At 38.5% G+C, this 17,346-nt stretch overlaps 1 protein-coding gene across 2 annotated transcripts in view; it reads left to right on the top strand.

Moving 5' to 3' along the window:
• LOC150081768 (Ig-like and fibronectin type-III domain-containing protein 2) overlaps positions 1–14,825 on the top strand; it is a 550,711-nt gene extending 535,886 nt beyond the window's left edge. For both annotated transcript variants that reach the window (XM_090378862.1, XM_090378863.1), the window contains exon 26: positions 14,095–14,825. In XM_090378862.1, the coding sequence (XP_090234988.1) occupies positions 14,095–14,217 (123 nt within the window). In that variant the 3' untranslated portion in view covers positions 14,218–14,825. The remainder of the gene's footprint in view (positions 1–14,094) is intronic.
• The last annotated feature ends 2,521 nt before the right edge of the window (positions 14,826–17,346 follow it).

Below are 17,346 nucleotides of genomic sequence, written 5' to 3'. Positions count from 1 at the left end.
ATTTTATATACTGATGTATTTTATGTATTGATGCTAAATTGGTAACTGAAATGTAATTAATTAAACATTTCAGTCTGTTAATTACAGAAAAGAAAAAAAAATACAGTTAATTTAAGAAATAAAAATTGAAGACACCTGAAATGTAATGCTTACATTACCTAACGGTTGAACATGCCAACACGTTGGGTAATGTAATGTGCATTACATGTGCGACTTTTCTTTTACAAATTAAAATGTCCTTAATATTTTGAAAAATTTTAATACTCATTCAATTTCTTGGTACAAACTTAACCAAACAGTGTTTTGAATGTGTCAGTTGTCAAAGAACAAAATTTTCAAAATTGCAGGGTTTAGTGATGTAGTAATGAAAATAAATTACATCCTTCACCAATGTAGGAGACTGCAAATAGACTGTAGGTTAATGGAGACTGCAAAACAGCTTGTCACATTACATGATGCAGATTATCTATCTACTATCCATGAAGAATTCTGTCTTTTACCCTACAGGAGGATGATCCACAGGATGGCACAGCAGGTGCGCCTAAAATTGAACTACTGAGAATGCTTATAGATAAAAGAAAAGGAAGGAAATATATGCCCGGCATCCTTGTTTTATTAGAAATTGCTCTTAGTGTTTTCCATCACTAGAAATGCAAATGTATTTTTTAAAGTTATATTTGTATAGTTAGTCGGGATCAGAAATGGAAAGTCTTCCATTCTTATTTCTTTCTTTTGTTTAAAGCCACTAAGCTAAATTTCTTAATATACAATGCTTCTTTTATATTTCTTTTTTCAAAGTCTTGTCTTCCCTTCCCCCCAATGACCATAAATTTCCTATCACTATATGCCAAAATGCATTCCAACTCATGTTTTGCCAATTCCAATTCTCAAATGCCCCTTTAGCTATGTGTTTGTTGTGTTCAATTTTGAAACCTTTTTCCAATCTCGTCTACATTTACAGATATTTCTGTATATTATATGCCTGCTAATATGCTCTGGATCTTTGAATCAGTCTTCCATCTTATTAATTGACTTAAAGATCACCTCATGCCCATACTTTTTACAGATTCTTTTTTTTTCTTTCTGCCAAATACCTTTTATGTAATGAATTACTACCACTCTTTTGCAATCCATATTGCATGTTGTGTTATTGTTTATATTGTTCAAATATTTTGTATGTCTTTGTTGGTTAAATCACTTCAGTACATTATTTCATAATAACCCTCTAATAGTGCTGATTTCTTGCTCTGCAATTTTTTTACTATTATTGCAAATTTTAAAATATCTGTTCATTAAAGTTTTGATAATACCTGTTTTAATTTTGTGTGAGTGATTTAGATGTAAAGTTTATCTATTGGCCTGAGTCTATCAGCCTTTATATACCTGTGAACATAATCAGTCTTTCTCTGTAGTTATTAGGACATCCTGGAAGACAAGCTATTATTGGCTTCAATCTTAGGCTTAAACTTACTAGTCTGATGAATGCTGTTAAGATATTCTCTGAATTCATGTACTTCTTCCTGCCCATGTTCCCAAATTATAAACACATCATCCACAAAATGGACCTATAGGGAAGGCCTTAAAGTGGCCTGCTAGATGGCTGCCCCCCCCCCCCAGAATTCTTTTTAAACAGATTTGAAACAATTGGTGGTAAAGGGTTCCCCATGCTGAAGCCTATCTTGTGCATGTATATTTTATCTTGAAACATAAAAGTTTTTTTCTTGAGACTGAAGTATTTTCTATGAAAATTCCAGTTCACCCCTTGCTATTGCATGCATGTTTTATTTCTTTTGATTTATTTTTTTATCCAGGCTTTTCCAGTGTTTTAAACCTTGTGATCCTATCCAACGTGCATTTCTAAATAGGTAGTCTTTGTCATAGTTCCCCAGTTTTTGTATCTTTCTTATTTTAATAATTTCTTAATGAAAATGTAGCTGAGCAGTCTAACGAGATTGGTGAGAAGAACAAAGGGCTCTTACCAGGAAGGTTTCAGTTTTGCAAATTGCAGCATCTGGAAACCAGGCCGAGGTGATTGATTGAGGTGTTTAAAGCTCTCAGTAGATTAAGCAAGCTCAGTGCTTATGGGATTATTCCTCTTGCTTAGACTACACACATCATGGGGCATATCAAATTGAGAAAGGATGGTTTGCAGAATAGTGGTGCAGAAGTTTACCTTTAGCCAATGGGTGGTTGATTACTGGAACCATCTGTTTTTGTGGAAGTGGCTAGCTTGAAAAATTCAAAGAAAAACTAGACAGTATTGTAGGGTTGTTGTTATTTGGGTTTTAGGAGCATTAGCAACAAAGGCCATATTGCTCCAGGATATGCGGTGGTCGTTCCCTGATCTTTCCGCATCCTCCGTATTTGGTGGTGACGGGCTCGAACCCTGGTCTAATCAAGAACTGGTCTAATCTGCTGCTCCTTCCCACCTGGCTACGGAGGCGCCGTATTGTAGGAGACAGACAGGTGAAGTGGGAAGGGATTTTTTTTTGACTGATGCTGTATAAGCTTATTTTCTTGTATCATTTGCCACTATTAATACTAATATTAAATTAACTCACCTCTGCCGACCAGGCTAGCCGGGTAGGTAAAGTGCCTGCCTGGCAACCCAAAGGTCGCGGGTTTGATTCCTGCCTCGGGCTGGATATCACGATGGTGCCCAACCAACCGGTTGGTTGGATATCCTGGCCACGATACACGAAGGAAGCAAGAAAAAACTGATTCCTTCGTGTATTGATCACATCATACAAAATAAATAAATAAATAACCTCACCTCTAACTAACTAACTCTCAAATTAAATAGAAAATATTGTATTATCATTTGGAGAAAATTGGTGGGGAAAAGTAATTGGGAGGATATCATTTTATTTCCTAAGTTTAAAAAAAAAAGTGCTGTACATCTCAACATGACTAATAAAAGGTGATTTGATAAGTTTTCAAATAAATAAAATGTCTGATGATGGATAGTACCCTGAATGTCCTTGGTTATGCCAAATCTTCTAAATGTTTCAGTGATATTGCTTACTCCAGTGGTAAGCTTTTGGAGGAATCTATTATTACCCTCAGACTTCATGTTACTAACTTACCAGGGAACCCAACTACTTTTAGTTCCACCAAGCAAATCAAACATAGATCTGAAGCTGAACACTGCATCCTTTTCATAAAATGTCTCCTACTGGATAATCAAAATTGACTGGATAACCAGTGACCACACACTCATTTCTTTCATATATAGCCAAGTTAGTTAGTTATTTGGTTTTTAGGAGCATTAGCAATTAAGGCCATATTGCTCCGGGATATGCAGTGGTCATTCCCTGACCTTTCCGCATCCTCTGTATTTGGTGGTGACAGGCTCGAACCCCGGTCTAATCAAGAAGCGTGTGCTACACACTGCTGCTCCTTCCCATCTGGCTACGGAGGTACCTTATATAGCCAAGAACAAGATCATAAATATCCCTGCACTCTTGAAGAGGGGAGAGGATATTCTATCTCTCAGGTTAAATAGGATCTATTTGATAAATTTATCAAAGCCAGACTTTCAAGGAGGAATGTATTCAATATGCTTGACACAACAGACAAGGCCTCATATTTTTCAAGAAAACCTTAAAAAGGTTGAGTTCCCTCTCTGATGGATTTAAGAAGTTGGTATTGTCATAACCCAAGTTTGGAAGACACACAACTAACAAAAGCAAAATGACTAATTAGCTGATGAGATAGAAGCCCTTAAGCATCTTCCTAAGTGATATACAAGAAGAAGAAATCATAGAAAACCTTGGCCTCAAACTCTGGTAAACAAGATGTTTTGGGACAAAGTATTTCAATGACACAGAAGGCAACTACTTAGAGGTGCCCTTCACTCCACCAACTAACTATATGCCAAGAACTTACATTGTTAAATCCCTTAATTTTTGTGACCTTCCACTCTCTTGTGCCTGAAGAAGTTGTGCTGGTTGTAACATCCTTGTCCCAGCTCTGTTAACTCTGAACTATAGGGGGCTTTTGTCTACAAGCCCATACACTAGAATTTTCACAGGTGAAATACTGACCTCCATCCAAGAACTAGAACTAGAACTAGAATAAACATGAATAATGGTTCTGATAAGCAAGCTAATTAACAGCTGGTTACCTCTTACATTGCTGCTAAGAATATGTGGCATGCACATATTTTCATCAAAGTAAATTATTCTTTCACATATAGCCAAGAATATTTCATTCTAGCATGTTCTATTCTTAGTAAATTCAGGTTTTTTGATGAGGAGGTATCTATAAGATTGACATTTATTTTTTATGTTCTCATTTATACTCTGGCATGACCACCAGGGGCTCACATCTGGTGAGTATGGGCTTCACAAACCCAGGGTCCTGAGATGGATATCATCATTCTTCTCTTTCTTGGTGATTCCTTTCTACTTCTCTCTCTCTGGGTAATTTGAGAAATTTTTTTTGGCTGGTGCAGCATAAACCTCAGGCTTCCTTGCACCATGTAGCTAATAATAATAATAATAATAATAATAATAATAATAATAATAATAATAATAATAATAATAAATCATCAATATAAACATTATTTAAAGTTCATCTCTTTAAATAGATTTTGAAGATATTCTTTTCTGCAATTTAAATCCAAGTCAGTTTTAATAGCTCTCAAAAGGCATTTTAAAGTCAGGAAACCTTTTAAAAGTCATGAATTTTAAAACAAATAGCACATGTAATCCATTTTGTGCCTATTTTTCTTGCCTTCAGTGGAAGAAAATGCTATTTTTCTTTGATATATAATTTTAATGTACTAAGAGATATTCCAGTTGCTTCACTTGCACATATATGAAATTCAGTATTATCAAAATTACTGTAACTCAGAGCGAAAATGGATACAAAATAGACTGTGACAAGTTTAATAATAGGAAATATATGTATATTAGATTAGATACATACAAACAAAAAGCTTTCAGTTGTTTTGTCAACCTTCCTCAGTTAAACTGACAGTTAAGAATGGAGCATGAGGGTGTGTACTGCCAATCTTGTACGTGAAGTGCGTGATTAATTGTTGGATGTTGAAGTCTGTGGCTGTGATGCATGCAGACGTTGCCAGCGTTTGTCAATAGTCAGGATTGCTGTTTCGACGATAGGGTGGACTCGACATCCACTGCTCCTGCTGACTGAGGTATTGGAGCTTTTGATGTTCAATGACTCCAACCAGGCGCATTGTCGATAGTGGCGGGACCTATCCACAATCACGACATCGCAGTGTGGGTCAATGTTGTGGTGGGTTGCCCAAATGTGTTCGGCAATAGCTGAGTGCTCCACATCCGCTAAGCGGATTGCTCTTTTTTGTTTGGAAAGACGATTTTTGAGCCATCTCCCAGTTTCCCCGATGTAGCAGCTAGTGAAATCACAGCAAGAGATGCGGTAAACCAATCCGCTTTGTAGTAAGGTGGGGACCGGTGTTTTTATTTTAGAGATGAGGGATCATAACTTTCTGCCTGGGAGTTGTATGCACTTTATCCCATGTAATTTTAAGACTCTACAAACCTGTTGTGATAGGTTTGGGTAGTAAGGGATAAAGGCGCTCGCGGTTGAGTCATTACCTTTGATGTTTCTGTTGGTCGCTATGTGGCCATGTGTCTGTAGGTCACACCTGTCAAGGGTATTGATGAGATAGCCACACCTCGTAAGATCCGCCTTGACCTTAGCAATTTTGGTGTGCCTCTCATTTACAGAGCTAGAGTGGGTCCAGTCACGAGTTAGCAAGGTACGTGCAGTGGCAAGAAGATGGCTATGCGCGTGTGCTGACCGGAAGTTGGTAAATTGGCCAGCACACATTGGTTTACGATGGACAGTTGTTTTCAAGTACGTGCCCTCACACCAGACAAGGGTGTCTAAGTATGGTATGGTGTTGTCCGATTCTAGCTGGATGGTGAATTTTATGAAAGGCGACAGAGAATTGAGGTGGTCTAAGCTTCAGTCACCTGAATTTCTGGGGATAACCACAAACACGTCGTCCACGTAGCGACACCAAAAGGTAATGGGATCTGGTACATTCGTAAATGCTTGACCCTCTAATTCCTCTGTCACGATGTTTGCCGTGACTGAACTAACCGGGGAACCCATGGCTGTGCTGTGTACTTGTTGGTAAATGGAGTTGTTGAACACGATTGCACGGCCTGTTAAGCACAGTCTGAGGGCGATGGAGATATCGTCTGGTGTTAGTTTGGTTCTGCTGCCAAGGGTTTGGTCATTATCTAAGAGTTGCTTTGCACGTGTGATGGCAAGTTCTACTGGGATGGAGGTGAAAAGTGAAACTACATCAAATGATGCCATGATTTGATCTTGTGAGATGGATATGGTTCGGATCCGTTCTATGAATTCACTACCGTTGGAGACGGTGTTGGTGGTCTTGCCTACTAAGGAAGAAAGGACCCCCCGAGACAAACTTAGCTAATTCATAACTCGGTGAGCCACAACAGGGGATGATGGGTCTTAACGGCATACCTTCTTTGTGAACCTTCGGTAGTCCACAGAATTGTGGAATCTGGCAGCCGGAGGCACGGAAGTGATTACATGTCGATTCTGTTATTTTCTTCTGTTTAAGCCAACTGTTGACGAGGATGTTAACTTTCGACTCCCATTGTTCCAAAGCTTTGATGGGAGGAACGGTTAAGGGTTAGTAAACAGAAGTGTCCTGCAAGAGCAGCAAGGCTTTTGTCTCGTAATCTGTGCGATTCATTACAATTGTTCGACGTTCTTTATCTGCCGGTAGGATGATGATGGATGAGTCTTGTTTCAATGTCTTAAGGGCAGAAATTTGTTTGCGGGTGAGATTGGAAGAAGCAGGGCGAGCATGGCGCAAAATTGCTGCAGTTTTAGGCGAATTGTGTTTGCCACATCTTCGGGGAAACGTGTTAAACACGCTTCTATGCCTAAGGCAATATCAGTGATTGGTGGGTTTCTTGGGAGAACAGCAAATTTAATACCCAGAGTCAACAGGTCTACTTATTCTGTAGATAACTGTTTGTTGCCCAAGTTCAATACAAAATCTGTGCAACTTGTGAAAGGGGTATTATGCTGATGACGAAATTGCAGCATCGAATTAAAGCATCGAACTTACGTTTTTGACATGTACAATAGTGTTCAGATTCTCTGACGGCTTGGTAGCACAAGGTATGGATTATATCGGTGTAAACAGGATTGGGAACTAGACTTCTAAGTTCGATCAGCAGGGCTGCTTTACTTGTGGAAGCATTTTGCAAGTCTCGATGAAGGCCGCCAATCCATATGTTCAGGATCTTGTAGCTGAAGTTTTCACAGGCACATCGCATACATTCGTTAGGAAACGATGGTTTGTAGAGAAATCCTTTTGGGATGACTTTGTTTGATTTGCATCTGTGAGCAAATCTGAGATGTTGTTTGCCATGGGCTATAATGATGAAATTCTTTTGCAGTTTCATGACTATGTCATATGTTTGTTGGCCAAGAACAGTTCGAATATGATTAAAGAGGCCTGTGCGGCCGTGCTCTGGATTCATTATTATCAAAATTACTGTAACTCAGAGAGAAAATGGATACAAAATAGATTGTGACAAGTTTAATAATAGGAAATATACATATATTAGATTAGATACATACAAACAAAAAGCTTTCGGTTGTTTTGTCAACCTTCCTCAGTTAAACTGAGGAAGGCTGACAATCATGTTCAGCGATTCCATTTACCAACAAGTACACGGCACAGCCATGGGTTCCCCAGTTAGTTCGGTCACGGCAAACACCGCGACGGAGGAATTAGAGGGTCGCACATTTACGAATGTACCAGATCCCATTACCTTTTGGTGTCGCTACGTGGACGATGTGTTCGTGGTTATCCCCAGAAATTCAGGTGACCGAATCTTAGACCACCTCAATTCTCTGTCGCCTTTCATAAAATTCACCATCGAGCTAGAATTGGACAACACCACACCATACTTAGACACCCTTGTCCGGCACGAGGGCATGCGCTTGAAGACAACTGTCCGTCGTAAACCAATGTGTGCTGGCCAATTTACCAACTTCCGGTCAGCACACGTGCATAGCCATCTTCTTGCCACTCCACGTACCTTGTTAACTCGTGCCTGGATCACTCTAGCTGTATAAATGACAGGCACACTGAAATTGCTAAGGTCAAGGCGGATCTTACGAGGTATGGCTATCCCATCAATAGCCTTGACAGGTGTGACCTACAGACACATGGTCACCTAGCAACCAACAGAAACATCCAAGGTAATGACTCAGCCGTGAGCGCCTTTATCCCATACTACCCAAACCTATCACAACAGAAGTGTCCTGCAAGAGCAGCAAGGCTTTTGTCTCGTAATCTGTGCGATTCATTACAATTGTTCGACGTTCTTTATCTGCCGGTAGGATGATGATGGATGAGTCTTGTTTCAATGTCTTAAGGGCAGAAATTTGTTTGCGGGTGAGATTGGAAGAAGCAGGGCGAGCATGGCGCAAAATTGCTGCAGTTTTAGGCGAATTGTGTTTGCCACATCTTCGGGGAAACGTGTTAAACACGCTTCTATGCCTAAGGCAATATCAGTGATTGGTGGGTTTCTTGGGAGAACAGCAAATTTAATACCCAGAGTCAACAGGTCTACTTATTCTGTAGATAACTGTTTGTTGCCCAAGTTCAATACAAAATCTGTGCAACTTGTGAAAGGGGTATTATGCTGATGACGAAATTGCAGCATCGAATTAAAGCATCGAACTTACGTTTTTGACATGTACAATAGTGTTCAGATTCTCTGACGGCTTGGTAGCACAAGGTATGGATTATATCGGTGTAAACAGGATTGGGAACTAGACTTCTAAGTTCGATCAGCAGGGCTGCTTTACTTGTGGAAGCATTTTGCAAGTCTCGATGAAGGCCGCCAATCCATATGTTCAGGATCTTGTAGCTGAAGTTTTCACAGGCACATCGCATACATTCGTTAGGAAACGATGGTTTGTAGAGAAATCCTTTTGGGATGACTTTGTTTGATTTGCATCTGTGAGCAAATCTGAGATGTTGTTTGCCATGGGCTATAATGATGAAATTCTTTTGCAGTTTCATGACTATGTCATATGTTTGTTGGCCAAGAACAGTTCGAATATGATTAAAGAGGCCTGTGCGGCCGTGCTCTGGATTCATTATTATCAAAATTACTGTAACTCAGAGAGAAAATGGATACAAAATAGATTGTGACAAGTTTAATAATAGGAAATATACATATATTAGATTAGATACATACAAACAAAAAGCTTTCGGTTGTTTTGTCAACCTTCCTCAGTTAAACTGAGGAAGGCTGACAATCATGTTCAGCGATTCCATTTACCAACAAGTACACGGCACAGCCATGGGTTCCCCAGTTAGTTCGGTCACGGCAAACACCGCGACGGAGGAATTAGAGGGTCGCACATTTACGAATGTACCAGATCCCATTACCTTTTGGTGTCGCTACGTGGACGATGTGTTCGTGGTTATCCCCAGAAATTCAGGTGACCGAATCTTAGACCACCTCAATTCTCTGTCGCCTTTCATAAAATTCACCATCGAGCTAGAATTGGACAACACCACACCATACTTAGACACCCTTGTCCGGCACGAGGGCATGCGCTTGAAGACAACTGTCCGTCGTAAACCAATGTGTGCTGGCCAATTTACCAACTTCCGGTCAGCACACGTGCATAGCCATCTTCTTGCCACTCCACGTACCTTGTTAACTCGTGCCTGGATCACTCTAGCTGTATAAATGACAGGCACACCGAAATTGCTAAGGTCAAGGCGGATCTTACGAGGTATGGCTATCCCATCAATAGCCTTGACAGGTGTGACCTACAGACACATGGTCACCTAGCAACCAACAGAAACATCCAAGGTAATGACTCAGCCGTGAGCGCCTTTATCCCATACTACCCAAACCTATCACAACAGAAGTGTCCTGCAAGAGCAGCAAGGCTTTTGTCTCGTAATCTGTGCGATTCATTACAATTGTTCGACGTTCTTTATCTGCCGGTAGGATGATGATGGATGAGTCTTGTTTCAATGTCTTAAGGGCAGAAATTTGTTTGCGGGTGAGATTGGAAGAAGCAGGGCGAGCATGGCGCAAAATTGCTGCAGTTTTAGGCGAATTGTGTTTGCCACATCTTCGGGGAAACGTGTTAAACACGCTTCTATGCCTAAGGCAATATCAGTGATTGGTGGGTTTCTTGGGAGAACAGCAAATTTAATACCCAGAGTCAACAGGTCTACTTATTCTGTAGATAACTGTTTGTTGCCCAAGTTCAATACAAAATCTGTGCAACTTGTGAAAGGGGTATTATGCTGATGACGAAATTGCAGCATCGAATTAAAGCATCGAACTTACGTTTTTGACATGTACAATAGTGTTCAGATTCTCTGACGGCTTGGTAGCACAAGGTATGGATTATATCGGTGTAAACAGGATTGGGAACTAGACTTCTAAGTTCGATCAGCAGGGCTGCTTTACTTGTGGAAGCATTTTGCAAGTCTCGATGAAGGCCGCCAATCCATATGTTCAGGATCTTGTAGCTGAAGTTTTCACAGGCACATCGCATACATTCATTAGGAAACGATGGTTTGTAGAGAAATCCTTTTGGGATGACTTTGTTTGATTTGCATCTGTGAGCAAATCTGAGATGTTGTTTGCCATGGGCTATAATGATGAAATTCTTTTGCAGTTTCATGACTATGTCATATGTTTGTTGGCCAAGAACAGTTCGAATATGATTAAAGAGGCCTGTGCGGCCGTGCTCTGGATTCATTATTATCAAAATTACTGTAACTCAGAGAGAAAATGGATACAAAATAGATTGTGACAAGTTTAATAATAGGAAATATACATATATTAGATTAGATACATACAAACAAAAAGCTTTCGGTTGTTTTGTCAACCTTCCTCAGTTAAACTGAGGAAGGCTGACAATCATGTTCAGCGATTCCATTTACCAACAAGTACACGGCACAGCCATGGGTTCCCCAGTTAGTTCGGTCACGGCAAACACCGCGACGGAGGAATTAGAGGGTCGCACATTTACGAATGTACCAGATCCCATTACCTTTTGGTGTCGCTACGTGGACGATGTGTTCGTGGTTATCCCCAGAAATTCAGGTGACCGAATCTTAGACCACCTCAATTCTCTGTCGCCTTTCATAAAATTCACCATCGAGCTAGAATTGGACAACACCACACCATACTTAGACACCCTTGTCCGGCACGAGGGCATGCGCTTGAAGACAACTGTCCGTCGTAAACCAATGTGTGCTGGCCAATTTACCAACTTCCGGTCAGCACACGTGCATAGCCATCTTCTTGCCACTCCACGTACCTTGTTAACTCGTGCCTGGATCACTCTAGCTGTATAAATGAGAGGCACACCGAAATTGCTAAGGTCAAGGCGGATCTTACGAGGTATGGCTATCCCATCAATAGCCTTGACAGGTGTGACCTACAGACACATGGTCACCTAGCAACCAACAGAAACATCCAAGGTAATGACTCAGCCGTGAGCGCCTTTATCCCATACTACCCAAACCTATCACAACAGGTTTGTAGAGTCTTAAAATCACATGGGATAAAGTGTGTACAACTCCCAGGCAGAAAGTTACAATCCCTCATCTCTAAAGTAAAAACACCAGTCCCCACCTTACTACAAAGCAGATTGGTCTACCGCATCTCTTGCCGTGACTGCGCTAGCTGCTACATCAAGGAAACTGGGAGACAGCTTGAAAAACACCTTTCTGAACACGAAAGAGCAATCCGCTTAGCAGATGTGGAGCACTCAGCTATTGCCGAACACATTTGGGCAACCCACCACGACATTGACCCACACCGTGATGTTGTGATTGTGGATAGGTCCTGACACTATTGACAACGTGCCTGGTTGGAGTTGTTGAACATCAAATGCTGCAATACCTCAGTCAACAGGAGCAGTGGATGTCGAGTCCACCCTATCGTCGAAACAGCAATCCTGACTATTGACAAACGCTGGCAACGTCTGCATGCATCACAGCCACAGACTTAAAACTTCAACGTCCAACAATTAATCAAGCACTTCATGTAAGATTGGCAGTACACACCCTCATGTTCCATTCTTAACTGTCAGTTTAACTGAGGAAGGTTGATAAAACAACTGAAAGCTTTTTGTTTTTATGTATCTAATGTAATATATGTATATTTCCTATTATTAAACTTGTCACAATCTATTTTGTATCCGTTTTCGCTCTGAGTTAAAGTAATTTTGATATCAATCCAGATATATAACCAATCCAGAGCGCACAGGCCTCTTTAATCATATATGTAATTCAAATTTTCTGCATTGAATTCTGTAGAACAAAAATATTGGAAAAAAAATTTTGTGAGCTGACCTCTCTCATTGCCTGTCATTTAGTAAATTTTGGAATTTTAATATGGATAAGGAAAAAAAAAATTATATATCTTTTAAGCATGGTTCTAATATGTTGTTTTATATTAGAATGGAATAGTAATACCTGGAGCAGAACTTAATATTATTATTATTATTATTATTATTACTAGCCATATGGCACAAGGAAGTCTGAGCCTTATACTGCACCAGCCAAAAAAAAAATTCCCAAGTTACCCTGAGAGAGTGAGAGAGAGAGAGAGAGAGAGAAGTAAAAAGGAATCACCAAGAAAGAGAAGAATGATGATATCCAGCTCAGAACCCTGAGTTTGCCAAGCCCATACTCATCAGATGTGAGCCTCCAAGGTTATTGATTGACATCCTTAAAAAATAAACTATCAACCTGGTCCATGCACAATTGTGAATCTGCTCAGTCCACTCTATCTGTACTTATACTTGTTTCGTTTCCATTACCCATAAAATAACTTTTCTCAAGACCTTGATATAAACTTTCTCTAAATCAATGAAAGCTGTTGTTGTTATTTGGTTTTTAAGAGCATTAGCAACTAAGGCCATATTGCTCCGGGATATGCAGTGGTCATTCCCTGACCTTTCTGCATCCTCCGTATTTGGTGGTGATGGGCTTGAACCCCGGTCTAATCAAGAAGCGTGTGCTACACACTGCTGCTCCTTCCCACCTGGCTATGGAGGCACCTCAATGAAATCCATCAGCAAATTTCCTTCATTCCAAATTTCTCAATTAGTTGCTTCAAAATGGCTTCTGTTTATGACCATCCAAGAACAAAATAAAATTATAAGACATCTTCATCTCTCATCCCTTTGTTTTGTTGCTTTGCAATATGAGATATAGAAATTAGTGAGGTTTAAGGTAAACCCACAAGATGAAATAATATGACATTAGAAAAATAAATTTTTGAGAGCAGATCTGTGTTTGCCAAAAGGTTATTTGTACACAGTTTTTGATCAAAATTAGTTTTAATTATATATTGGAATGGAAAATATGCACTTTAGTAAAAGCTTAAATAAAACCGGCACTCACCTCATGATCCATTTAGTTGCATGAATTATATAAAAAAGGGGGTATGGGAAGGTCTCAGATTAAAAACTAAAATCCTAAGTTAAAAATCATGGGTTAAAAATTAAAAATTAAAATTAAGCTCAGAGGAGGAAGAGGTGCACTGTATCATCCTCTTGTTGTCAGTTTTAAAACATAAAACTGTAAAGTTATGTTTAAATGAGAATAAGGCCAATAATCGTGAATGATGGACTTTTGTTAAAAATATCTTTAGTTGGCACTAAGGAAATGAAGGATAGAGAATCAGCGTGAACTTTAAGTATTCGAAATGAACTTTAAGTATCTCTCCTCCTCCTCCTCCTCCTCCTCCTCCTCTGAGCTTAATTTTAAATTTTAATTTTTAACCCAAGATTTTTAATTTATGATTTTAGTTATTAATCTGAGGCCTTCTCATATTTTTATATAATCATGCAACTAAATGGATGGTAATTGCCGGTTTTATTTAAGCTTTGACTAAAGTGCATATTTTCCGTCTTAACTTTCAGCATTTTAAGCTCTTGCTATTTTTAATTATAGTTATATATTGGAATTAATTAGAGCTGTGAATTTGTGCCTGTACTTATAAAAGTTTGAAAAACAATGAAAAGTAACCTTTTTTTTTACTTTAGAGTACATCTCTCAATGGAAATTCTAGCTCATTTAATGATCCTATTTCGAAAGAATTGGGAGAAGTGCATCATGCTATTGGAAACATTTATGAAGATCCACGAATATGTAGCATACAGCAATAGCATCCAACCCTTATTGTCTACACCAGTGGTTCCCAACCTGAGGGTTTGAATTTTGTAATGGCATCTGCTTAGATATACATAGATATATTTTTGTAAACTACAAAATAGTTTAATATTAATTTATGCGATTCCATTCAAAATTTATATTTAGTTGTGGTTTGGGTCACGTGTCCTTATATAAAGAATGTGCGACAGAGTGTTAATGGAGGGGACTGGGTGTGAACATGCCGATATGTTTCACGCCATTCAGTCACGGGTCAGCCAAACTCCAGTGGTGCGCGATATAAATATTATGTTGAAAGGGGTTCGCGATAAAAATGTTATGTTGAAAGGGGTTTGCGATAAAAATGTTTATGTTGAAAGGGGTTCGCGATAAAAATGTTATGTTGAAAGGGGTTCATGAGTCAAGAAAGGTTGGGAACCGCTAGTCTACACTAATGATTGTAAAATGTATATAAATTTTGTCAGGGATGTTGTTTATTCACTGCTCACCTGATTCACCACATTTTTAATGGTAGCTATCATACAATTAGTCCAGCTACATCATTTAGCCATAATTGCCATCCTAGCTATATAGAATGATGCATTTGCACTACTTATATAATAGTTATATACCTTCTGTACCTTGAAGCATTATTGCTCTAAATTTATATAGATTATTAATGTAGTATATATCAATAATTTATTTAAAACATTTGTTAGAAACTAAAATATTTTATTTTAGTTTGTTCGGCAGTCATTATTATAAAAATTTTATTATTTGTAAAAGAAATTCTATCTGTAATAGGAATTTTATCAAATAAAAGAAAGCATTGAATGAATATTTTCATTTACAGATCAAGTATGCAAAATAAAATGTAATTGTTTACATAGTAAGTAAGATGATTTAGAAATAACTAATTGTGAGCCTGTATATCTTTTTGCCTCAATCATGTTTTTTTATTTTTTTTATTTTAATCTAATGTAAAATTTTAATAAGAATGTTTATTTAAAAAGTTATTATTTATTACATAATATGAACAGCATGAACCCAATAATAGTAACAAATGTAATCATTTTATGATAGAAAGACCAGTGCATACCCATCAACTTTTAAAATTTAATAGTGATTTACTGTAAGGCTTACTCTTTTTACAGATTTCAATTGTCTTTACATTATGTTTTTCAAAGAAGTACCATGTTGTTAGTTGAGACAGACCAGCAGAATGAGGCGCCTCCGTAGCCAGGTGGGAAGGAGCAGCAGTGCGTAGCACACACTTTTTGATTAGACCGGGGTTCGAGCCTGTCACCACCAAATACGGAGGATACGGGAAGGTCAGGGAATGTCTACCGCATATTCCCGGAGCAATATGGCCTTAGTTGCTAATGCTCCTAAAAACCAAAAAAACAAACAAACAAACAACCAGCAGAATGATAGGACCATGATGTATTGAAGTCACAGTAATTATCGATATTTGCTTCAAAGCTGTTTGTTATGTGGTTCAGAATGCTATTTTAATATGTTTAGCATAAAATGGATCTGTAATTTTGTATGCATAAAGTTTTATGGTTCAGATTTATCAAAGTTGGTAGGTATGCAATTTAAAATTTACTGAAAGGTTATTTAAAAATAACACATAAATAGTATATCATAAAATTTTGGAGAAACAGGTGCTTTTTAATTTTTTTATATGTAAAGTTTAAACAAAGCTATTTTTTTAATAAAGTTATTTTTTCCAAAAATGTTCCAAAAAAATTTCATAATAAGGAACTTATTCTTTCTAACTTTAAATTAGCTGCATTATCATTGAACATGAGCCTTCCTGTAGAGCTCCCCGTGCTGCAAGTCTACTAACTTCTCTAATTTTTTTTTTAACCCTTCCACAAACTTTAGTAAGCCAAAAATAAATGAGTTACTGTAAATTATAATTGCTTTAGTAGCAGTTTGTTAGTAGTGATAATGGGTAACTGAAAATAAAATATATTAACAGTCTTAAAAAACTAGCAATTTTTTAATTAATCTGCCAATATGGCATGGCAGATTAATTAAATTATTATATTTAATGGCATTGGAGCTAACTCATATCTATATATATATATTTAAATGTTTGTAGAAATGTGTTCAAGATCTGATTTGCACGTTGTATGAGCTGTAAGATCCTGAATAACTCACAGGAGGTAACCCTACTCAATCTGCCTGAGATCAGCTAACTATACCCTCAATTGAAGAGGACTTTAAAAATTCCTTCAATCATCAATAGGAATCAAACCCAAACCTCTCCAAATGAGTAGCAGATGGTGATGTATCATGCCAACTAAGCTGCCAATAGAGGATGGTATTGGGTGGATTGACTACAATGTTTTATTGGCCAGCTGTCAGCAGGCAGAGTAAGGTGGTGTCTTCATACATTTATAGTCAGAGGCATGGCTACAAATTGTGGACTTCTCCCGTTTAGATTTTCAAACCCACTTCTGTGCCCTTTAACAGTTGTGACATACCAACCATCAGGACCCACTTCAGTGAGAGACCATTGTGGTACTTTGCATGGTAATTGGAACAAAAAAAAAAAGCCTTGAGTTAGGGTTGAATTTGAAGGTGCCTGCAATTCTGCCTAGACACGATAGGAGAGAATATATGATGAGAACCTTGTTGATCAATTCGGCCCTGCAGAGATTGTGCAAAGCTCAACGGGTAGAATTTTTCTCAGCCTGGTCTGTGCTTGTTAACAGAAGACACTGCTTCTACAGGGATGGGATACACTTAAATAGAAAGGGTGCAAGAATATTTGCTGATGGTATCAAGGCAGTGTTAGGTGGGTCGGAAAACTGCTAGCTTGGGGAGATACACGGACTAATAGGTCAACAGTAGCTGCTGGCAGAGGTGAAAGTGATTCTTGCATTGCTTCTATTGAAATGAGCAGCAGCCTGGAAAACAATTTGTGGGAGATTTCAGAGACTGCTGAGAGTCATTGCAGAACATGGGCTATGTTAGGGTAGCTAAGAATAGGAACAGGTGTATGTATACTTGAGTGCACACCAATGCTAGAAGTTTGGTAAATAAATTTGATGAATTTGAGGTGTTGGTCAAAATATAAAAGGCAGATATTATTGAGACACCAGAGTTGTGGTGTCACACAGATATAATAAATG

The sequence above is a fragment of the Mastigoproctus giganteus genome, chromosome 8 (assembly GCF_048544385.1).
Source record: "Mastigoproctus giganteus isolate SK-2022 chromosome 8, ASM4854438v1, whole genome shotgun sequence".
NCBI classification, from domain to species: domain Eukaryota; kingdom Metazoa; phylum Arthropoda; class Arachnida; order Uropygi; family Thelyphonidae; genus Mastigoproctus; species Mastigoproctus giganteus.
The sequence above is the reverse complement of the archived record's forward strand: the minus strand, read 5'-3'. Positions and strand labels throughout refer to the sequence as shown.